We start from the raw sequence: 23,736 nt of genomic DNA, 5'->3' as shown, positions 1-23,736 counted from the left end.
GAGTAAATAGTAATTTGAGTCTCAGAATAAGTGTTTCTCCACAGACATGGCTGCCCTCTGTTCTCAGGGGAAAGGTTCCTCTTTTTTGTTTTCTTGTTTGGTGAAAAATTTTTTTTTTAAATATTTACTTATTTATTATGTATACAATATTCTTTCTGTGCGTATGTCTGCAGGCCAGAAGAGGGCACCAGACCTCATTACAGATGGTTGTGAGCCATCATGTGGTTGCTGGGAATTGAACTCAGGGCCTTTGGAAGGGTAGGCAATGCTCTTAACCACTGAGCCATCTCTCCAGCCCCGTTTTTTTTTTATTTATTTATTATGTATATAGTATCCTCAGTGCTTTGTCTGCAGGCCAGAAGAGGGCACCAGATCTCATTACAGATGGTTGTGAGCCGCCACCATGTGGTTGCTGGGAATTGAACTCAGGACCTTAGGAAGAGCAGGTGGTGCTCTTAACCACTGAGCCATCTCTCCAGCCCCGTTTTTTTTTTTTTATTTATTTATTATGTATATAGTATCCTCAGTGCTTTGTCTGCAGTCCGAGGGCACCAGATCTCATTACAGATGGTTGTGAGCCACCATGTGGTTGCTGGGAATTGAACTCAGGACCTTAGGAAGAGCAGGTGGTGCTCTTAACCACTGAGCCATCTCTCCAGCCCCGTTTGGTGAAAATTTTTACAGTCAATACTTGGGACAAAAAAAAAGTCATGTTTTCCTGATTGGAATGAAGTTTAAGATCCAAGTCCTCATAATAAACAGAGGACAGTCTTTCAGATGACCAGGTCCCCATCCCAGAACTTACACACACGCCACCTTGCCCAGGGCCTTGACTGGTTTTTCTGTCGCTGTGATAAACTAACTGGACAAAGGCTTACTTGGGCTCACAGTTCAGGGCACAGACCATCTTCTCCGGGAATCCGAGGCAGCAGCAGTTGGCACAGCCAGTCAGAGGGTGTCCACGGTCACCAAGGTCACAGCCAGGGAATGGTGCCGCCCACAGTGGACAGCTCTGCCTTCCTTAGTTAATGTAATCAAGATAATTCTCTCCGGGCAAACCTGGAGTTTGCGAGAGTGATTCTCCAAAGACTGTGAGATGTGGGGTGGAGTGAGGTGGGGGATAGGGTGGGGTGGGGTGAGGTGGGGGATACAGTGGGGTGGGGGTAAAGTGGGGGGATAAGGTGGGGTGGGGGTAAAGTGGGGTGGGGGGGGGGGGGGGGGGGGGGGGGGGGGGGGAGGGGGGGGGGGGGGGGGTGGGGTGGGGTAAAGTGGGGGTGCCACTATAGATTATCTAAGCATGACCTCCTGACCTGTAAAATGACTAATACAATTGCTTCAACAGTTAGATTTGTGGTGGTTTGTTACCATGACAGTGGGAAACTGAGGCACAGTCCTCTCTTACACAGACCCCGCTCTAAGCCCCTGAAGGGATTCTGGAAGTGTGTTCACATAACCATGTGTTTTGTGAAGTTAATAGTTCAGCTCCCATCAATTAAGATTGCTACGTGCTCTTCTGGCTTCTGCAGCAACCTTCCCTGGGGAATCAGTCCCGGCTGGGCCCAGACATTCTGGGACTTGACTGAGCAAGAAAATGGTAGGAGACTCTTGTTTGCATTTAGTAGAATGTAGTCTTATGCTTTATGGTCACTTCCAGTAAGTATCAAGATATTGCTGGGGTGAAAAACACACCTATGGAGACATTCAGCATCCTCTGAGTACCCAAGCCACGGTGATGCGGAGAGGTCGTAAAACACATACAACTTGTGTAAAACACATGCAACTTGTGATCCTTAATCCATCAGAGGAATAAAAAAATAAACCTGTTTTCATCATCCCTAAATTCCTCCTATTGAACAGAAGCCATAATTCATGAAAAAGAAAAGTTAAGTTAGGATATAAGCAATCAATAAACTCTCAGGTTGTTGGATGAGCCCACTAGGGAAAATAAATTATATGAATATAACTATCATTTAAATTACCCAATGATTTGATGCAGTGTGCGGGCATACATAAAGATATTATGAACTCAGTCACTGACAAATTGATGAATGTGTCACCAATTTAAAGAATATTTATGATTAGTCACTGTACAAGTGTAAGTTAAATATGCTAAGATGATTTGTAGCTCTGGGAATTGCTGAACTTGGCCTCCCTGGTATCTTAGAATCATGTGTGTGTGTGTGTGTGTGTGTGTGTGTGTTTGTGCACGTGTGTGTGCACACGCACACATGCATGTGTGCACACAAATACTTACTTGTCTGTGTGTACATGTATGCACACTTGCACGTGGAGGTCAAGTGCTCTTGAGACGTCAGCCTCAAGAGCCAACCATTTTGTTTTTGAGGCAGGATCTGTCACTGAGGCCTGGGGCACCGTAAATAGGCCAGGTTAGCCATCCAGGGGACCACTGGGATCTAACTGTCTCCCACTCCCCAGAACTGGGATTATGGCATGTGGCCACCATGCTTGGCAGTTTGTGTGGGTTCTAAGCATTGACCTAAGGTCCTCAAGTTCACAATGCAAGTCCTCTACCATCTGAGCTCTCGCCGTAGTCCTTCAGTGAAGGAGATGGGAGATTTCCTCAAGCCAGGCCATAATCCTAAACATTTATTTGACATTGCCAGGAAAAAACTTAGACTGAATCTTGGTGCTGATGCCACCTTACAGGGTCCGCTGGTGGAATGGACGGTGCTGGAATCCAGAGGAGAAACCTCTGGAAATTTGTCAGAGAGCGTCTAGACATCACCTTGGCTGTAAGACTGGAGCGGATACACTGAAGAAAGGAACCTTGTGTGAAAGAAACGTTCCAGTAAACGGTGTGTCACCGCTTTTCAGGTTTGGCTGCACACAGGTCACGGCAAGTCAAGTGTAAGCATTCAGTCCGAAAAATAAACAACCCATCAGGGTCCTATCTTAGAGCAGGACCTTTAGTCAGTCCTTATTGGCTGATGTGTGGGTTTGGATTTTAAACCTCTCCTCCGCAGTCAGAAACGAATCAGCTAATGCGCGTGGCACTTAATACATTTGGTTTTGTCTTCGAAATTTCTACTTAGTGGAGAGTGGGTGTGCATTTAGGTGAAAGAGCTCAAACTGGGGGGAAAAAAAAACCTCTCTGCAGCAGCCTGATCCAGGGGTGGCCGAGGGGCCGCGAGAGCCTCCCGCCTGCAGGGGGCGCGCCGGCACGTGGCCGCTCTGCCCCGCGCGGGCTCCACCTCTGTGTCTGTCCGCGCTCCGCCCGCCGCCGCTGAAGAGGAGGAGCTGCTGCTGCTACTGCCGCCGCCGCCGCTGCTGCTGCTGTCGCCGCTGCCTCGGGCACAGGTACCAGGGCCGGGGCCGTGGGCAGCCGCTGGGCGGGAGCCGGTGACACCTGCCCTCCGGGCCCTGACGGCCGCTGGAACCGGGCGCGGGTCCGATCGGCTTCCCCGCGGGCGATGCTGGCGGGAGGGCCCGGGCCAGGCCTGAGGGGTGGCGCCGAGTGTGTCCGCGGTTCTTCGGGAGTCCCCGGCAGCCCATGCCCCACCCAGCCGGACAGCGACGTCCCAGCGAGCCCCCTCGGTGCAGAGCACAGTTAGGAAAAGGAAATCCTTAGCGGGTCACAAAGGAGTCCGCAGTCTGGGCGAGTGCAGGCGCGTGTGAGCTGCCCACGCTGTCACTACCCAGGGTACCCCAGGGTAAGACAGGGTTTGCACCCTTCCCGCCTGGGCCTCAGGTGATCATGAACTTTGACACTTGACACGCGTCGTTAAGAAAGCAGATCGTTTCGCTCCAGATTTCCCAGCAACTGCCGTGGGGAAGAGATTTATTTATTCCTTACCGTGTTCCACAGAATTTGGAATTGGCTGCAGAGTGTAGTGATAAGCATGCACCACTGAAGGGAGTAACACTGCTCAATTCTGCAGAACGTAGCATCGGGACCTAGGCACTTCCTAAGGCCGGGTCAGTGCTGTGACGGTTTTTGTTACAGTAATAGTTGGCTGTGTAGTCAGGTATAGTGCCCAGTGATGTCCCTTTTTTAACATCTTTGCCACAACCCTAACAAGTAACATTTCTAATTTGCGGATAAGGAGACTGAAGCACGGAGTCCAGACAGTTGGCACGGGATCCGAGTCTCCCAAGACCCCACCTCACATCCACGTCCTCATTACCTTCCAAACCTAGTGCTCCTTAAGATTTTGTTTGTTCATACAATTTGTAGCCTGAAATGATTTCTTTAAGAACTGTGTGTGGCAGTGTGGAGGAGCCTGTCATTTTCGTTTAGAGGGAGTTTGGTGAGGAAACAGGTTTGTCCTGTAAACCTTGTAGTGATAATAGAGTTAAACATCCCGGGTCCTCCTGCTTCAGTGCAGTGTGGTCTGAAGGGAAGCGGGTCTGTCTGTTTACACAGGATAGCTGTAGTTCTGTCTCCACAGAAGTTCTAGTGCGTTTACCTGGCACATGCAGTATTATGCCAAACCGAAGGACTTTTTCCTCTCCCACAGTAAGCTCATGTTTTTCAGGACATTGGGGAGACATGGGAGAGGAGCTGCCGTGTGAGGAGGCGGGAAGGATTCAGGGCACATTCTGTGGAGCAAGGTCAAGGTTTTCTGTGTGAGCCTGTGTGAGCTCCTTCCGGGTCTCAGAGAGTGGGGCTTGTACAGTCTTCGTTCCTTAACTGTGGTCGGGATAAAATACCCTGACAAAGCAACGTAAGGAGAAAGGAATCGTGAGGGTGGCAGGGACTTGAAGCGGCTAGTCTGTGACAGCCACGGTCCAGAGCAGAGAGCAGTGACCGGATGAATGCACGTTAGACTTCACCTCCCTTCTGGTCAGAGGCTCAGCTCCTGCAATGGTGCTGCCCACAGGACGGTTGACCCAACTGGCCTCACAGGGATGTCCAGAGGCCAACCTAATCTAGACACTTCCTCACTGAGACCCTCTTCCCAGGGGCTTCTTTCTTGTGTTAAGTTGACCGCCATTGCTAACCGTCATTGAGTCCCGACTCCTTAGCCGTACCCAGGATTTGAGAGTGTGTTGTCAAGGGTCACGTAGCACACGTACAGCCTTTCTTCTGTGATGGGGCAATTCTAAGAACCAGGGACATGAGGGTAACCCAAGTCATTGATCTAATGGAGCCATCATTGTCTCAGAGAAAAATGGGGATATTTTATTATGGGAATATGGGAATGATGATTTATTAAATATGGGTATATTTATTAATGAGGAAATATGGGGATTATTTTAAACAAAACAATTTGTTTAAAAATGGAAATATAGGGGGCTGGAGAGATGGCTCAGCGGTTAAGAGCACTGACTGCTCTTCTAGAGGTACTGAGTTCAATTCCCAGCAACCACATGGCAGCTCACAGCCATCTGTAAGGGACCCAATGCCCTCTTCTGGTATGCAGATATGCATGTAGACAGAACATACTCATAGACATAAGTACATACATCTTTTTAAAAAATGCATGCATATGGCTCTTCCTGTTTAAAAGTCTACATGTGTTCGCTATCTCCTCGTGGGGTCTGAGGTGGTAAAATGCCTTCATGACGAAATGAAGCAGGGTGGAGGCTATGGCCATTGCAACATGGGTCACAGGCATTGCGATACCGATACCGAGGCAATCGATCTACGCTAGTCCAGGTGTCTGTCAACAGGACCTGCTGAACAGAGGGGTGAGTCATGCCTAGGCTGGGTCAGACATGGCTGCGTAAGATTTTGTCACACTGTTTGGAATGGTGTGTGCTTTAGAACTTATGAATTCCTTCTGGAATTTTCCATCTCACAGAAGTTTGGTAGTTACAGTTTTGTTGACCAATTTTTATTCAATATGACAAAATTTCTGATATTTAAATAAGTTGAAAAGAAGAAAGATGTCTTTTATTTCCAGCTTAGAGATTTTAGTCCATCGTCTTCGCTCTGTGGCTTCTAGAGCCTTTGTGAGACAGAACATCACAGAGGTGGGAGCAGGTGGCAAGGCTGCTCGTCTCGTGGGGACAGGCAGCCGAGAGAGTCACACGCTTGCAGTGACTCACTTCCCCAGCTGGTCCCACATGCGGAAAATCTCACACTCTCCCCAAATAGCCCATCAGCTGGGAACACTTCATGCCCAAACCATGACAGGTAGCGTCAGGAGGCTGTGGCATCTAGACCATGGAAATGAGAATGGAGCTGTGGAGCCTTTTACGTTCGGTGATTGATGTGATCAAGAACAGTAAAGGCACCGGGAGGAGACGCTTTGGAATATTTGAGGGGCAGAGAGTAAGTGCAGGGGCCAGGGAGAAAGTGATCAGCTGTGACGTCCACTGATCTGACAAGCCAGGGGGATGGAGTTGATGCCAGAAGGGTGTTAGGGACAAGGCTGGGATGCTTATCCTACGAGAAATGAAGGAGTGTTATAGCAGAGGCAGCGAAAAGGCTGAGCATCCAGACACATGCACCCTGTAGACCTGAACAACGTGGGGAGTGGGGACAGACGCCCGCAGTAATGTTCAGTGTGCTACAGCCACACTGCGTGTGCAACAGCTGTGCCCACACGACAGACGCCCGCAGTACTGTGCAGTGTGCTTGACCGCGCTGCGTGTGCAACAGCTGTGTCCACACACGTCTGTTTAAAGTTTAGACATGTGTGCCTGGCTGTGGTACCTGTGCTGCACAGCCCTCAACACTGATGCTCTGGGATTCCCCAGGAACCGCCTAGAGTCTCACCTGAGTTATTGCGCAGGTAACTAGAGGAGCAGTGGTGCCGAAGGGAGGAGAAGGATTGGAGCGTGGATAGCATGGGAAGTTGGCAGGAGCTTTTACCAGCAGCCTGCTAACAGGGCGCTTGGTTGTAAGCCCACCATGATGGGAGCCAAGGCAGAGACAGGAGCACCAGGAGGTCATGGCCAGCTTCCACTGCATAGTAAGGTTGAGGTTGACTTGAGCTGTGTGGCAGAACATTGCCTTAAAAGACGAAATGATTGCATGTTTGCCGTGCAAGACCCTGCACCACGAAACAAAGTATAAATTCCCAGGGTCGCATTCATTACTGATGGGAAAGTAAAATAGTAACAACCCACACTGCAAGAGTGTGACAGTTCTTACAGAACTGCGTATTTCTGCCACACAGGCCAGAAGTTGTATTCTTTGGTAGGATTCCAAAACATGTCCACACAAAACCTGGACATAGGGATTTACAGCGCCATTGTTCAAACGTGGGCAAATGTGGAATCAAGTGGTGTGCCCTTCAGTAAATGAACGGTTTAGCTGACTGATACATCCACACAATGTCCTATCACCCGGTGCTGAAAACAAAGGGACCAGTGACCCGGTGAAACAATAGAAGGTGCCGATAAGTGTGTGGGAGGACCGTGCTGACCCTCAGAGGCCCGCACTGAGTCTGGCTGGCAGGATCATGCTGACCCTCAGAGGCCCGCACTGAGTCTGGCTGACAGGATCGTGCTGACCCTCAGAGGCCCACATTGAGTCTGGCTGACAGGATCGTGCTGACCCTCAGAGGCCCACGTTGAGGCCAGCTGATGGGAGGACCCTGCTGACCCTCAGATGCTGGCCTTGAAGCTGGTTGAAGAGATTTAGCACATTTTGCTGGCGGGTGTCTGTTTGGGGGTGCCCAGGGGGACTAGAGCAGAGACTGAAGGATGTAAAAGAACCATCTGTAAAGTGGGGAATAGGAGTGCTGGGTTAGGCCCTTGTGGGTTAGAGTCTGGTTGGTGGGAGTTAAGTCCAGGAAGGGCATCGAAGATGGGAATGGGGATGTTACACACCTGACGTCACCTGCTAAACAAGAATTAAACGCTAAACAGAAGAACGGTGGCATGGGGATCTGTGAGTGCTGCCGGGAGGGGCTTTTACTGGCTGCCATGAGCTGAAAGCAGGCTTTAATCTCTGTCTCCTCTGAGGCTTCTGTAGACGAAGGTACAAAACATTCTGATTTCAGATCATTTTCCAAAATCCAAAAACTTGTGCATTTAGAGATGTAATTTGTTCCATGTATTTAAAAATAAGAAATGTATTATAACATTTGAAGCCTATGAGGTCATTGTCTTTTGAAAGCCTTTTGAAGAACAATTTTCATGTCACAGTGATTTTTTCCGAACAATGTGGTTCTCTTGAGTGCCAGAACAAAGGTTCAAAGCAGCAGTTGTTCAGACTTTGCATAAAGAACTGTGGAGTGTTTTAGTGTCACGCCCTGGGGACAGGCCATACAGAGACGTTTACCGTGTTACCGCGGCCTCCTTAGTGTTAGTCATAGTGCACATGACTAAGTACTGGCTTTAGGAGATGTGGATAAGAACTGGAAGAAGGCTGAGCTGTGTTAAGTAGCTCTAACTGGTTCTGTGTCTTCACTGAACACCATCTGGGCAGGGGCCGTTGTTCAGCACTGGAGGACGCTTCCTGGACGACAGTGGCTCTGAGTCCCCTGTGCTGCCGCAGTGGCCGTCTATAAAGATGGCTCCTAGGGCAGAGGGAGGCTGGGAAGATGGCTCAGTTCCAGGGATCCGGTGCCTCTGGCCTCGGTACACACACGCACACCTCAACACTACCCCACCTCATGTGCATCATGGGAATAGGGGCCTGCAGCCTCTGCTCCCATCTCTGAAAGGTTCCCAGAGCTCTCTGGGAGACTGTTTGCCACCCTATTAGAAGAGACCTTGTAGGCCGATTCTCAGTCAGAACGAAATTGCCATGGCTGTTGCTCGTCCACTTGAGATGATTATCCTGCCGGAGAAACTCTGGAAACTCCTGGTCCTGCTCTGCCTCAGGGTCTTGGCATTCCCCACTTTCCGCCCACCTAGTAGAGTCTGTATGGCAGCATGTAGACAGTCCTGTAATCTTGTTTTTACTCCCATAACCTGATCTTGGAGATATAGGAAAAAGAAAAAAACCTGTTTTCGTTTCTTAAATCCAGCTCGCTACACTGCCTTCACTGTCCGGTACCCGCTCATCTCGGGCTCCAGCTGTAAACCATCCTCACCACCTGTGTGGAGGTCCTGCCCAGCATGGGGGTCGGTTAGTGAGCGGTACACCATTTCACATGGCTAGTGGGTGGAGCTGGCGCCTCAGCCTCCGCTGCTCTAGGTGTGTGCGACCAACCAACAGAGGCCTCCAGGGCAGTGGGTGGCTCCAGTGGAGTCCGTAAGAGTGGCTGGGTTTAGGGCCTGTGGGGGTCTCCTGATGGAGTAGAAAAGCCCCCAAGGCTGTGGAAGGAAGTGCCCCCTGCCCCCAGGACATGAGGATGGAGAGTTTGCATGAAGGAGGGGACCTCCAGCACCCATGCGTGTTCCACTCTGGATTTTCACATTTACAGGAAGAATTATGAGTTACTGAGATGGACAGACAAACCCAAAGGCTCTTCCCTTGCTTTACGCTGGTGCCAGATATAAATGTGAACTTGAAGATGAGGTGGGTGGCATACCACAGCCCCGGGACTCAGGAGGCAGAGGCAGGAGGATCTGGGGTCTGAGACAAGCCTGGTGTCTAAGGCAAGACTCTGCAAAACTAAACTGAACGGAGGACTAGATGGCCCACAAGGTGGCGCTGTTGGACCGTATACGCAATGCTGTTAAATCGGCTGTTGTCTGCAGCCTGACCTCCCAGGGCAGTGTAAGTGTAGATCATGACCTGCAAGGAGTCCTTGCTGTGAGAATTTCAAACACCACATAATTGATTACATAGTAACGATTCTAGAAAACAGAGGTATTAAACGGTCCAAACTAGCAGTGATTACATTTATGAAAATTATTTAGAACTTATTTAAATCTATTATCTTTTCTAAAAGTTGAGTTATGAGTAAACTCTAGTCATTAAAGCAATAAATACTATAAATAAACATCAGACATCCCTGGTTAGTGTTTTTGGTTTCTTGTTGGAAGCAGAAAAAAGTTGGGTAAGGGTTCAGTTGTTATCCCAGACAGTAAGAAATACTTGGGAACAGCAAGTCCAGGAATTCAGTCACTTCCTGTAAAGTAGAGAATATTTCCAAAGGTTTTTTAGCTGTTTTTCCACAAAAACTTACTTTGTATTCAGTGACAACAAGATTGCTTCGGAACACTTGTGCCCGGCGCTTCCTGTGGAGCAAGGGACACTGCAGGCCTCCATTGTTCTTGGGGGAGGGAGGCTTTGGAATGTGGAGGCCAGGCTCAGACCCTCTGCTGGGAGGATTGCCAGTTCCTGTGTGAGACACAGTGACCTGATGTTTCATCAGACAGAAGTCATGCCCGTGTTTGACACGCAGGGTCTCTCTGCAGAGCACATGTGTTGTTTCCAAAGCAGTGCCTGCTGCAGGATGGTTTAGTGCACGTCAGGTGTTACTACTTGTGTGTCACGGCCTTTTGAAGAGTATCATTCAGGGCTGGAGAGATGGCTCAGCGGTTAACAGCACTGCCTGTTCTTCCAGAGGTCCTGAGCGCAGTTCTCAGCAACCATATGGTGGCTCACAACCATCCATAGTGGAATCTGGTGCCCTCTTCTCGTGTGCACGGATGCATCCAGGTAGAACACTATACACAATAAACAAATCCTTAAAAATATCATTCAGTAATTTATACATTTCTAGTTAATCATTCCCTTTGCTGTGTTAAGTTTTAATTGTGAACTAATTGATAGGATGGCATTGAGGAGTTACAGAATTTTGAATTTTAGGGCTAGGATGCGGTGCAGCTGGTGGAGTTCTCGCCTCGGCTGTGGAAAGCCCTGGCTTTGCTCCTAAGTCCTCACAGACTGGGTCTGATGGCACACACTCGAGGACAGCCTGGGCCACATGAGGCCGTGTCTCAGAAGGGGGAATAGGACTAAAATGTTAGACATGCCACAGACTGAATTCTCTACACATTTGGATGTAGAGTGAAAACATGTCTTGCTTGTAGATCCGTGTTCATCTAGACATTGTTTATTTTGAGTGCCCGTTTTTAATGTCAGAAGACAGCGCTAATGTCTTCCTTCCCGTGCCCTGGGCTGTGCTCAGAGAACTGCCCAGTTTCTTCCCCAGCGTGCTTATACCTGCAGATTATGCTCAGCTGTCCCTCCTCTGAGCGCCCACAGGCGGCTGCTCTTGCGGAGGATCTGAGTTTGGTTCTCAGGATTGGCTCAGAAGACTCACGGTCTCCTGTAATTCCAGATCCAGCGTATCTGACAACCTCCTCTGACCTTCAAGGGCACCAAATGCATACATTTTTTTAAAAATCTGTTTTTAAAGGAAAAAAAATGAACCACAAATGAATAGTTGCATAATTAGCTTTATTTGCGAGCGATAACTCAAAGCTTACAAGTTCACATTTTAACCATCAATAGGGTCGATCAATAGAAATTTAATCCCCAGGCACTTCTAAAATAAGAGTCCTAAAAATAAAAAAATAAGCTTTTAAATCAAACTTGGTTTAAGATGAACCACACACCAGACTTGAAGCTTTCACAGTGACACCAAGCTTGCTGTCGCTGTTTCGGCTGAGCCGTAAAGAGAGGAGCCGGGTTCACAGGCACAGCCAGCTTCACCTGGGCACCAAGCTGGCACCGAGCCTCTGCCAGGATATTCAGACAAATGGCACCCATTTCTTGCCCACTAGAAACGTGGTCTGAAGTTGTATGACCACCACGAGCAAGTTGCAAAGTTTGTTGTTCCTTCCACAGAACATGCTGGGGTTCGAGTTGGGGTCAGTGTTCCCTCAGGGATCCCCATTCCCTAAGCATGAGTTTTGCGTGGATGGTTTGCTCTGAATTTCTTGACTGAATGTGCAGAATTGCATGGGCAGTTAGAAATACTGTAGCCTAGGTTTGAAGCTCCACTCTGCCCCAGCAGGGCAGTGATGGACCCACTAACACCGCTGGGCCTTGGAAATGGTTTAAAATCACTGTTAGGAAGAAGAGCCTGAGGAGACCGCAGGGTCCCCTACATGTTCCCTTGCCTGAGATCTGTGGATCTGCGTGGACTTGGGTTAGGAACAGTCGCTGCTCACTGGGAGAACTGTGGATCTGCGTGGACTTGGGTTAGGAACAGTTGCTGCTCACTGGAGATCTGTGAAGCTGTAGATGCAGGGTTATGGGAAGTCATTTGTTGAATTATCTTGTTTCGTGAAATAACCAGGCTAGCTAACAGATAAAACAATTATATTTTTATTTATTATAAGGGGCAAACTCACCAAACCAGAATGGAATGAGAAGTCAAGGTCAGCTGTGCTGCTGGGGAACCACAGAGGGGCGCACCTGGGTCCCAGAAAACCACACCCTAACTTGGCCCCACCTCTTAAAGATAAAGGTTGACAAAGATTCCCATCAGTCATTGCACAGTGTCAGGATTTGATGGCTTCCTCAAACTCTTGCTGTGTGGCTCGTTAAGGTTATATTCTATCTGGAAGCCCTTGGAGTCCTTTACAGAGATGACAGTAACCAGTAGGACGTAGAAAATCCAGGTGGGATCCGTTTTCCGCAGCGCCTCTTTCCGCAGTAGTAGACAGCGTGGGCCCTCCTGGCCTCCAGTCTTTGTTTACATTTTGCTCCAGTGTCTTAGCTTTAATCCTCCTTGCAGTTGCCCTGTAGGTGTGATGTCATCAGTGCATTTGAACCCGGAATGTAACACTTAGTCACGCCTTTCCCAGTGACTTTGAAAGTGAGAAACAAATCGATACAGTATTGTTGTTGTTGGCATTGGATATAGAAACAGATCTAAGGTCATCAGCACAGTCCATACTAAAACAGAGCATCTTCCTTTGCTGCCTGACCACTTTGCTGCCTGACCACAGTGAATTTGATCCCAGACCTCCACATTGATCCAAGGCTGCGGGTCCGGAGTTTGGGATATAAATGGAAAAGCGTGGTGGGTGGAACTTTCCGTCAAGTGAGTGCCTCTCCAGCTTCCACCCAGGACTCCTGCTGGGTTGTTGTTTGGGTTCAGGGTTCAGGTCAGAGCTGGTTGGCATGGGGGCTCGGCTAGCTGACTGCTTCACCCCAGAGTGAGAGGCAGTCAGCACCACACAGGCAAGAGTTCTAACTGTGAGGCTGCGCCCAGCCCACCCCAGACTTGACCCCGTAGTTCTGTGACAGTGCCCACATGTCTGTGCCCACCCCTGGACCAGCCCTATAAACCAGGGCCCTCGTGAAGGGCGGGGTGCTCCCTGGGGCTCGATGCCTCCACCGCAGCTGCTCCTGTTTTCAGGCTACCCTGTCTGACTCTGCAGAGCCAGTTCTTCCCCACCCTACATTCCCCGCCCCCGCCCCCACTAGAAGTCACCTCATTGCTGGAGGCCACTGTTACCACGAGACCAGTATGCTTTGCCTCAGCTTGGAGGGCCCTGTGCTCAGCCTGGCGGTCATGGGGACCGAGGGCCGAGCCACACGGCTAAGGAGCCCAGCTGGCTTTACTCCCAGGCAGCATAGCGCCAGGCACGTTCCTGATGGCCAAGGCAGCTTCTAGCAGCAGGAAACATGGCTCTGCTGTTGTGCAGTTGCCCCTCACGTGAGCCGGGCTTCACGTCTCCCCTCCTGCCTCCTTCACTTCAGAATCAGCCCTCGTTGTGTGGACTTGACTTTCAGGTCCACGTTCAGGGGTGGCATGTGAAAGCTGCGAGTGGACTGTTGACACCGAGTTGTGCCCCTAACTTTGCACTGGGACGGGAACATCCTAATGCTTGGTCCTACAGAGCCCCATAAGTAGCTCGACCCTCAGAAAAACGACTCCAAAGATGGCTTCGTTATGTTCTTTTTTTGCGTGGGAAAGATGACACCATTGGACCCAGCAGTCTTTCAGTTTTTAGGTTTTCCTACACATCAGTGGTTACGTTCCTACCATTTATCTAAGAGAAAAGAAGAAGCGGCTTCCCACAGCCTTTAACCAATTCTTCCCACAGCTCCAGCCTGCGGGTGGCTCCGTCAGAGAAGGAAGGGGCTGCTGCCCAGCCTGACAACCGCCTTCGGCCCTGGTGGAAGGGAAAACAGGAGTTATCCTCTGCTTCCCTCGTGCACGCCACAGTGCTCCCTGCTGCTAACCCCCATGACTCTTTACGCCTGTGCTTTCTTTTCAGTGGTCGCAGCTCCTTTCAGTGGTCGCAGCTCCACGTCACACCTTCCCTTCTCAGTACTCGGGGGCCTGGCACGTTGCTGCTTCACCTCAGGTGATCTGTGGAATGTGCACGGGCCCCTTGACCTGCTTGTGTGTCCCAGAACTCTGCGTTCTTTCTCACGCTGCACCGTGGCTCTAAGGGAAGCTCGTTGTCATTGTTGATCGTTCTGGGTGCATTGCTGATTTCTTTGCCAAACCTTATGAGGAATTCGACACAGGTCTGGGTGCCACCAAGGAACTATGTTACTCTTGCCTGAGGTGTGTTCTGGGGCAGACTCCAGCGTGTGACCCTCACTGAACTGCGGCCTGCACTAGGGCAAGTCCCCTCCCTGACCAAGGGGAAGACGCTGTCTGCCTGTGGAGTCTTAACTGGGGTTGAGGTCAAGCAGTTCCTCCAGGACAGAAACGGACCAACTTCCCTGCCCAGCTCTGCAGACAAGAAGGGCCACATCCTTCCCCAGCCCGGGGCTACTCCAGAAGATTCCCAGTCTGCATGCCTGAAGGCCTGAGTCAAAACACTAAGTAGATAGGTTTTAAGGATCATTTCTTACAGGGTGTAGCCAACATGCCTTTTCTTTTGGAAAACACTTGGAATATGTTCTCTTGTTACCCAGTTTGTGTTAGGCTTTGTTTCTGTGACTAGTGCAGAGGGAAACTAGAGCCTGCGCCCACAGAACTGCTAACTGCTTTATTAAATGACTGCTAACTGCTTTATTAAATGACTGCGCCCACAGAACTGCTAACTGCTTTATTAAATGAGCTCTTAAGATGGGATTACGTCTTTCATCCGAGCGAGAAGACCAGCACCATGTGGAAACTGTGCCTTTTTAAGTTTTTAAAATACTTTTCTAGACCCGTTTTAAGTGTGTGTCTGTGCACCACGTAAGTGTCTGATGCCCACCGAGGTCGGAAGAGGGCACTGGGTTCCCTGCAGCTGGAGTTCTGGATGCTGTGAACCACCACGTGGGTGCCAGAACTAACCTTGGTCTTATTTAAGAGCAACAAGTGCTTTTTTTTTAAAAAAAGTGATTTATTTATTTTTATTTTAGGTGCTTTGGTGTTTTTCCCTGCAAATGTGTCTGTGTGAGGGTGTCGGATCCTCCAGTACTGGAATTACAGGCTCCTGTGAGCTGCTGTGTGGGTGCTGGGAATTGAACCCAGGTCCTGTGGAAGAGCAGCCAGTGCTCTTAAATGTTGAGCTAACTCTCCAGCCCTAGGGATTAATTTTTAAGAATTTATCAGGGTGGTGGTGGTGCACACCTTTAATGCCAGCACTTAGGAGGCAGAGACAAGTGTATCTCTGGATTTGAAGCCAGCCTGGTCTACAGAGTGAGTTCCAGGATAGCCAGGGCTACACAGAAAAACCAAAATAAATAAATAATTTATTACTTCGAGCCGTTAGGGGAGGCTGAGGCAGGGCGGGTTTGAGGTTGAGGCCAGCCTGAGCTACATGCTTGCGTCAGGAGACTCTGGTCCTCATGCTGTGCTACACCAGTGTTCATCTTGACCTCTGTCCAGAGCGGTCCTTACCAATTGCTCAGCCTCGGTGTTGTTCTGTGTCCCTCTCCGGAAGGTCCCCTCTTCTGTCACTGCTCTAAGTCAAGATCCCATCATTTCCTGTCCATTGACTGGTTGCTTGCCTCAAGTCTTTCCTGTCTGACACTCTACATTCCTGTCCAGGTCATCTTTCTGAAAGCCCAGGAAGACTGCCGCCCCTGTAGGGACTCTCATGGGAAGTCGGGTAGTAAAGCTTACCTTGATGTTGCTATGGTCATGTAGCATTCAGTAAACACCCCATGTTGATATCTGCTCAGAATAAATCCTCAGGATGTATGGGCTGACGCCTGCCTCAGAGCCAGGGGCAGCCACAGAGCTCTGGAGTCAGGCATCCCAGGTTGGAGAGCTGAGAACCCTGACAGACTCTGTGCCCGTGGGAGAGGGAGTTAAAGCTTGTACCATTCATGTTCCAGAAAGACTTCACCTGAGAAACTGTGTGAACAGGCCTACTCTCTAGGGGCTGGCGAGATGCTTCAGAAGGACAGGGTGTGCACAGCCAAGCTTGGTGACCTGAGTGTGGGGCCTGGGACTCACGTGGTAGAAGGAGAGCACCAACTCCCACAAGTTGCTCTCTGACCTTTACACACGCACCATGGCGTGCACACATGCATTGTGCACAGATGTGCACACATGATAGATAAATGTTTTCTAAAAAGAGCCTGCTCTGTAAATGCCCTGGCTGCCTGTTTTCTCTTCAGAAGTTCAAACAGTGAGGCCGGAGCTTGAAGCCTGTCACGCGGCCAAGGCACACCTGTGGTTGAAGCACATTTTGGCTGAGGCAGGGCAGTGCCAGATTCAGCTTAGGCCTTCTCAGGCGTGGTGTCTCTGGAGCACCAGTGGGACTTGGTGCTGGAGCTGCGTGTCGCGTGCCTGATCTCCAGGAGATTCGGGCCGCAGGACCACGTGGAGTGGGGATTTGGGTGGGACTGGGAACAGCTGCTGCTTTGGCCTGTCCTCATCGCTGTTCTTAGATACCAGGAGTGTGATGCAGTCAAGTACTGAGGTGACGGTAAAGCAGAAGATGGTTCGTTCTGTAAAAATGGTTTGGCTTAATGATGTTTTTGAAATCTGTCTGCTCATCCCTTTAACTTTTAAAAATGGAGTCTTAAGTTTTGCCTGAGATCTGACGTGCTCTGGGTTAAAGGTGTCACCGTGTCGTGTCTCCTGTAGAAGTTACACAGCACATGTGTGAAGTTACACAGCACATGTGTGAAGTTACACAGCACATGTGTGAAGTTACACAGCACATGTGTGAAGTTACACAGCACATGTGTGAAGAGCAGTCACCACTGCTGGGCGAGGCGCCGCAGTGCTGTGCTGTGCGGACGGCTGCTTCAGAGCTGACAGCTCACGGTGTCTCCGACAATGAACTTAAATCTGAGTTCTCCTTTAGCTTCAAAAATATTTCAACACCTTTTTGAGATTAAAAAGTAAAAGAGACCTTTACAGTAATTTAACACCATTTTGATCTGGCAGATGTGAAAAAAATAAAATAAAAATCTGTTAGTGGGTGATAAAACGTAATTGGTGATTTTGTGGTTGTTGTTGTGTGGTGAGGAAGAGGCCAGGAAGCGCAATCGAGTCGCTGACCGGCTGTCTGACCTCAGCAATGTCACCTTTCTTGTCTCTCACTGCAGGAGTGTCCACCCGCCACATCCGACCATGTCCTACGTTTTTGTCAATGATTCTTCACAGACTAATGTGCCCTTGCTTCAAGCCTGCATCGATGGGGACTTCACCTATTCCAAGCGGCTTTTGGAAAGTGGCTTTGACCCCAACATCCGAGACACCAGGGGCAGAACAGGCCTGCACCTCGCCGCGGCCCGAGGGAACGTGGACATCTGCCAGCTGCTACATAAATTTGGTGCTGACCCACTGGCCACGGATTATCAGGGCAACACTGCCCTCCACCTGTGTGGCCACGTGGACACCATCCAGTTCTTAGTCTCCAATGGACTCAAAATTGATATTTGGTGAGTTCTTTGAGCCTCTGAAGCCGGGTCATTTCTTCCTGTGAGCCGGGGTCTCATCACCCGCTGGTCCGTTGTAACGAGGAGTTCAGAAAGGCATCGAAGACTGAAGCCTTTATAGGGGAGTGTGGGGATACCAGGCCAGCCCTGGAGCGTGTGTGCGTGTGCGTGCGTGCGTGCGCGTGCGTGTGTGTCTAAGAAATAATAGCTGGTTTCTGTTAAGTAACTGTAAAGTGTAAGTCAACAGAAGCAGGAGAAGGCTGCTCATCAGCTTGCTATAAACTCACGGTAAGTTCTGCTCTGGTCTCGTCTTCAGTTTCTATTTATTATTTTTAAAAAATTTTTTCATCCAATTATTTTTGTGTTGAGCACTTCCGCCCCTGCTCCAGCCCTTCCCTTGTTCTTTTTACACATGGAATAGGTAGGTCAAGAGGTCACCCAGGTTGTAAAAGGATGGGACTGAAATTGGACCTAGTTCCTCTGCAGAGCTAGCCTTATCGGAGCCCTGGGGCCTGCATCCTCCTCAGTTTGACAACACCGTGCAGCTTTGGTTTTGTTTGACCCAGTAAGCCTGCTCTCTCGTGTGGGAAAGGACAGCTCATCTCAGCTGAGCTTGAGCTTTTAGCTGCAGCTTCTTGCTGCCCTGGTGTGCTGCGGCCATGGCCACCTGGATCAGCATGCCCCCAAATATTTCTATGACAACAGGCAGAATGGGACAGGAGCCAATGTGATTTGAGGTCTGTTCTGTTCTTCTTAAACATTTTATATATATATATGTATATAAGCATGTATGTGTGCAAGTATACATGACTATATATGCATAATGTATACACAGACTGAGCCTAGAGGTATGTGTGTGCACACATATATGAGTGTACACATGCTTATACTCACAATGTGTACAAAGACTGACTAGAGGCCGGGCGGTGGTGGTGCACGCCTTTAATCCCAGCACTGGGGAGGCAGAGGCAGGCGGATCTTTGTGAGTTCGAGACCAGCCTGGTCTACAAGAGCTAGTTCCAGGACAGGCTCCAAAACCACAGAGAAACCCTGTCTCGAAAAACCAAAAAAAAAAAAAAAGACTGACTAGACTTTCAATTCATCCTTAGGGTATTCTCTTTTATTTACTGACATTTGTTCTTTATTTTTTCTAAATGTTCCTTTCCTGGAAGGACAAATCCAGTAGTTCTCTGATCAGTTTCTGGCTTGCTCAGGTCTGCTCTGGAGTTGATTTCTGAATCATTGGCCCACGCTTTCCTCGCTGATAGCAGCCAGTGGGAGCTAGCGTGTGGCGTGGCCACTGCACTGACTTTCTCCTTGTGGCCTTTTTCAGCAACCATCAAGGTGCTACCCCTTTAGTTCTGGCCAAGCGCCGTGGCGTGAATAAAGATGTCATCCGGCTGCTGGAGTCTTTGGAAGAACAGGAGGTGAAAGGATTTAACCGAGGCACACACTCGAAGCTGGAGACCATGCAGACCGCCGAGAGCGAGAGGTACGGAGGGTGCAGCTGACCAGCAGCTCTGGGCCCCTCTGTGCTCGGGCGCAGAGCTGTTTCCCTAGCTGCTGCCTGTCACTTCATCTATATGCCAAGGGCACTTTTAGCAGTGGTTAACTCCGCCTCTGCAAAACAACGGGAGACGTAATTTCATCTTCCTGTAAAATAATAGGCTACTTTAAGCTTCTTTTAAAGATTTACGTGTGTGTCTCTCTGTCTGAGTGTGCGTGCATTTGTGTCTGCTGCTCTGCACGTCTGTACTAGTGGGAAGGCAGGAGAGGTTCCAGGTGTCCATCAATCGCTCTCTACTCAGGGCCTCCCCTGAACCCAGGGCTCGTGTTTTCTCCACTTCTCCCCTCCCTTGGAGCTAGGGTTACAGGCACATGTGGGGTGCCTGGCCTGTTGATGGGTGCAGGGATCTGAGCCCCAGTCCTCATGGCCTCACACAGTGCTCATGTGCACACGAAGCTCCCGAGTGTCTGTTAGTACGGTTACTAACAACACTACTGCTGCACGGTTCTCCTTCCTGCTCCACCCCGGTGCCACCAGAGCTGAGATTAATTCCATTTAAAAGCGACTTTATAAAATGCAAATCAAAAGCACAGGTTTTTGGCATAGTACTTAACTCTGCGGACAGCTGCAGTGGGCTGTTAGTAGCCTGTGGAGGCTGTGGGGAAAGTAGACCCCTCTGGAGACAGCATAGGAAAGTGGGCCACTGTGGAAACCAGTCTGACCACTTGTTGACACTTACACGGTTACCATGTGACCCAACAGTTCCACTTCTCGGCACACACCGATTGCTCATCAGCTAAAGGAAGCATAAACGTTACCTGTTTGTTACCCTGCCGTAAAAGTGAGTAACGTATTGGCAGATGCTAGGGTCAGGATGGATACCGGAAAACGCTCTGTGGGAGAAGCCAGACATGAAAGGTCACGGCCTCTTTATTTTGTTGGTGTGCAGTGTCCCAGATAGGGAACTTCACGGGGGGAAAGTGGGTTAGTGGTTACGAGGGTCAGGGAGAACAATGAGGGTGACTAATGGGTGCAGCTTGAGCCCAGCAGTGGTGACATGCTGGGAATTAGACCGCGGAGATGGTCCACACCTGTGAAAGTCTCAGAACCACCGAGTCACATAATTAAAAGATGAATTTTAGCCAGACGGTGGGGCCATGACTTTAATCTCAGCCCTAAGAGACGGAGACAGGAGGATCACTGACTTCCAGATCCTCCAGGGCTACATAAAAAGAAGAAACTTTTAGCATGAATCCTGTCACTAAATAGTGTGGAGGGAGAATACAAAGGGATGAGCCAGGCAGTGGCCTTGTCGTGTAGCTGTGACCACCTCCAAGGCGATGGATTTACTGTGCTGTTCTCCACGGGCTCTGGGAGACATATGGTGACTTGTGTGGGAGGACCTAAAAATCAAGTTAGCTCCCCTTCTCTGGATATTATTCTAAACTCAGTTTTTTTCCTTTAAAAAGGTATTTTATGTGTATGAATGTTTTGTTGCATGTATGTGTGTGCATCACGTGTGCAGTGCCCGCTGAGGCCAGAAGATCCCTTGAAGCTGGAGTTCCAGCAGCTGTGAGCTTCCGTGTGGGTGCTTCTAAAACAAGAGCTTGGGTTAATGTCTTGATGGAGACAGGCATTTGACCTATTTTAGTGTCTCTGCTTGGGGATCTTTCAAAATGGTTTTTTTTTTTTTTTTTTTTATTTTTGACAGCTTCATACATGCTTGCAATGTATCTTGATCATACTCATTCCCGGGTCCACTTCAGTAATCTTTCAGCTCAGGCGACAAAACTTTAAGGCCAAACTCAGGGTCTTTGTTTTGACTTCTCAAAGTGCACTCCACTCCCCAACACCCTTTGGGACATCCTGACTAGGAGTTTTAACTTGCCTGCTGGAGTGAACCAGGGATCCAGTCATTGAGGTTTATCAGTTTGTGGTCTAAGACCGATACACGGATTCTCAGGTATTTGTGGGCAGCACATTGCTGGGCCAGTGTATCTCTGCAGGAAGTTCTCCAGTACAGCACCAGAGGGCTAGCCTTCCCGGTACCGTAGCTTGTCTCGCTCCATGCTTTACGGGTAAAGTGTGTTTTCACGCCCCTTTCTCTTCCTCCCGCAGTGCCATGGAAAGTCACTCTCTGCTCAACCCCAACCTGCAGCAGGGCGAAGGGGTCCTGTCCAGCTTCCGGACCACGTGGCAGGAGTTCGTGGAGGACCTGGGCTTCTGGAGGGTCCTGCTCTTGATCCTGGTCATTGCTTTGCTGTCCCTGGGCATCGCCTACTATGTGAGCGGGGTACTGCCCTTCGTGGACAACCAGCCTGAGCTGGTGCACTGAGGGCTCAGAGATGAGGCAAGGCCTGTCAGCGTTGGTCTTCAGTTCTTAGAGTATTCTCAGCGCAGCAGTGAGGGCTGGTTTTCGTTTGGATTTTTACTTACCGTGACTCTTTAGGAGAATGAAGTTTTCCTTTGAACTTGCCCTGTGGTGGGTTACCCTGCATCCTAGTGCTACCTCGGACTGCCACAGCCTGGGTTTAGGGACTATCTGCCCCAGGCTTGTCACAGCAGGGACCCCACCCTGAGAGAGGAGCAGTGACCCCCAGAAAGCAGATTGGTTTTTTTCTTTGATTCTGTTTTGTCCATGGATTTTGTCAGAGCCGAAAGTGAAACTTTCAACTTAAATTTTGATTTTTTTTTTCCTCACAACCTAAATGGCAAATTAGAGCTGTCAGACTCTTTGAGTTTTAAAGACTGCTTTCAAACTACTCACATGGCCGACAGTCTTTAACATGGATGATTTGATCTAACATTTGGTTGCTGTGGGACGATTCTCATTCATTCTAAACTGATGGCAGCATCTGTAAAAATCAGCCTGTAGAGTTCACTACTCAGTCCCCAGACTCCTCCCACTTTATTTTTGAGATGTACTGCTCAGAAACCATCAGGAAACCCTTTGTAGTGAGTGGGCAGTAGAGAAAGAATCCTGTCCTCCACTGTCACCATAATGTCCATCCTGTCAGCCCGCTGTGTGTCACGGTCAGCGAGTGTCTGACAGCGGAGGTGGAGGAGTCCGTCTGCCTCAGGAACCCTGGACGATGTCATGCTGGAGTCATGGTTCCCGTCTGTGTGTAGGTGCACGGTGTGATAGGGATCTGGATCCCAACTACACGGTAGCCTCTTAGAGTGTTTGGAAGTCCTTTGCCTGCGGTTCTGTAATATTTATGTTATTATGGAGGCTTAATAATTTTTCATTAAGTAAAATCTGAAACCCACAGTAAAGACCTGGTGGTTTTGCTTTCTGTAGCAAAGACTCCACTAGTTGACTCTGGAAAGTGGGCCCGTCCGCCAGCCTCTGGCTTGCTGGTGTTTTCTCCTCTGCTTTTAGACACCAGGTATAGACACTTTCTCTCACGTGGCTGTGTCCTAGCTGAAGGAACTGCTTCCCAGCCCCTGACGTCAGAATCAGCCTGCAGAGGCTTACTCCGACTTGATCCTGTTTGGTGGGATGAAAGGAGGGAGAGCAGGTGTCTGCCTGGAGGCCGGCGCTTTAGAAGTCGCTTCCCGTAGATCTGGATGTCTGGACCGTGTAATGCGGTGCATCTGAGGTCCTGCTTCCTGCCCCGTGCTGGTTTCTTTGCATTGTGTGTTCTGCATTCTTTGTTCAGTAATAAATAATAAATTTATTGCACCAATAAATGTAGTTATAAGTCCTTGGTCGCCACCCATTCAGTGTATCATGTTTCGGGATTCGGGAATGAATTGCAGTTAGCTGTTTTCAAAGCCAAGCGTTTCAAGCCCTGGTGTACACACACAACAAACGTAACTGCCTCAAGTGTTCCTTCAGACACAGCCTCAGTCTGTGGCCTGTGGAGACTGTTCACAGAACAAAGTACGTTCAGCCACAGGAACCAAAGTCCAAATTGAAAGCTGCGTGGATCAGGAAATGTATTAGTTCATGTCACTAGAAGGCCAGCAGCTGGATAACCCAGCGTGCACACACACACACACACACACACACACACACACACACACACACAATCTTTAGCTTATGTGCTCTGACCTCTGCCTTCCTGTTGCTGGGTCCTCGGGCTGGTTCTGGGGTGTGGGTCGAAGTTTTGGGTTGCATCCATGTCTGAGACTAGTCCAAACTCTGTTTTACTTTTAAATTTTATTTTATGCATATAAGTGTTTTGCATGCTTTACGTCAATGTGTCACATATATGACTGGTGCCCACGGAGGCTAGGAGGGAGCACTGGGTTCCCTGGAGCTGGAGAACAGGTTGTGAGCCACCATCTAGGTCACATGTATGACTGGTGCCTACGGAGGCCAGGAGGGAGCACTGGGTTCCCTGGAGCTGGAGAACAGGTTGTGAGCCACCATCTAGGTCACATGTATGACTGGTGCCTACGGAGGCCAGGAGGGAGCACTGGGTTCCCTGGAACTGGAGTACAGGTTGTGAGCCACCATCTAGGTCACATATATGACTGGTGCCCACGGAGGCCAGGAGGGAGCACTGGGTTCCCTGGAACTGGAGAACAGGTTGTGAGCCACCATCTAGGTGCTGGCAATTGATCCTGAGTCCTTTGAAAAATCAGCCAGTACTGCTAACCACTGAGCCCTCTCCAGCCCCAGGGGGGTATTTTCTTGCACACCTTAAGCTGGTTAAGAGCCCTC

At 49.5% G+C, this 23,736-nt stretch overlaps 1 protein-coding gene across 2 annotated transcripts; it reads left to right on the top strand.

The window, feature by feature from the left end:
* Positions 1-3,183: 3,183 nt before the first annotated feature.
* Ankrd46 (ankyrin repeat domain 46) lies at positions 3,184-22,771 on the top strand. Of its 2 annotated transcripts, none has more exons than XM_050161982.1 (4): positions 3,184-3,318; positions 17,225-17,560; positions 18,891-19,049; positions 21,183-22,771. In XM_050161982.1, the coding sequence occupies exons 2-4, from the start codon at positions 17,250-17,252 to the stop codon at positions 21,397-21,399; spliced, it is 687 nt and encodes a 228-aa protein (XP_050017939.1). In that variant the 5' UTR covers positions 3,184-3,318; positions 17,225-17,249; the 3' UTR covers positions 21,400-22,771. The 2 variants fall into 2 exon arrangements, with proteins under 2 accessions (XP_050017939.1, XP_050017941.1); XM_050161984.1 differs by lacking the exon at positions 3,184-3,318 and adding an exon at positions 3,383-3,671.
* Positions 22,772-23,736: the final 965 nt, after the last annotated feature.

Source organism: Alexandromys fortis, unplaced genomic scaffold (genome assembly GCF_014885135.2).
Source record: "Alexandromys fortis isolate MF-2015 unplaced genomic scaffold, M_Fortis_MF-2015_v1.1 scaffold_17, whole genome shotgun sequence".
Taxonomy (NCBI): Eukaryota; Metazoa; Chordata; class Mammalia; order Rodentia; family Cricetidae; genus Alexandromys; species Alexandromys fortis.
Note: the sequence above shows the minus strand (reverse complement) of the source record. Positions and strands in the feature narration are given on the sequence as shown.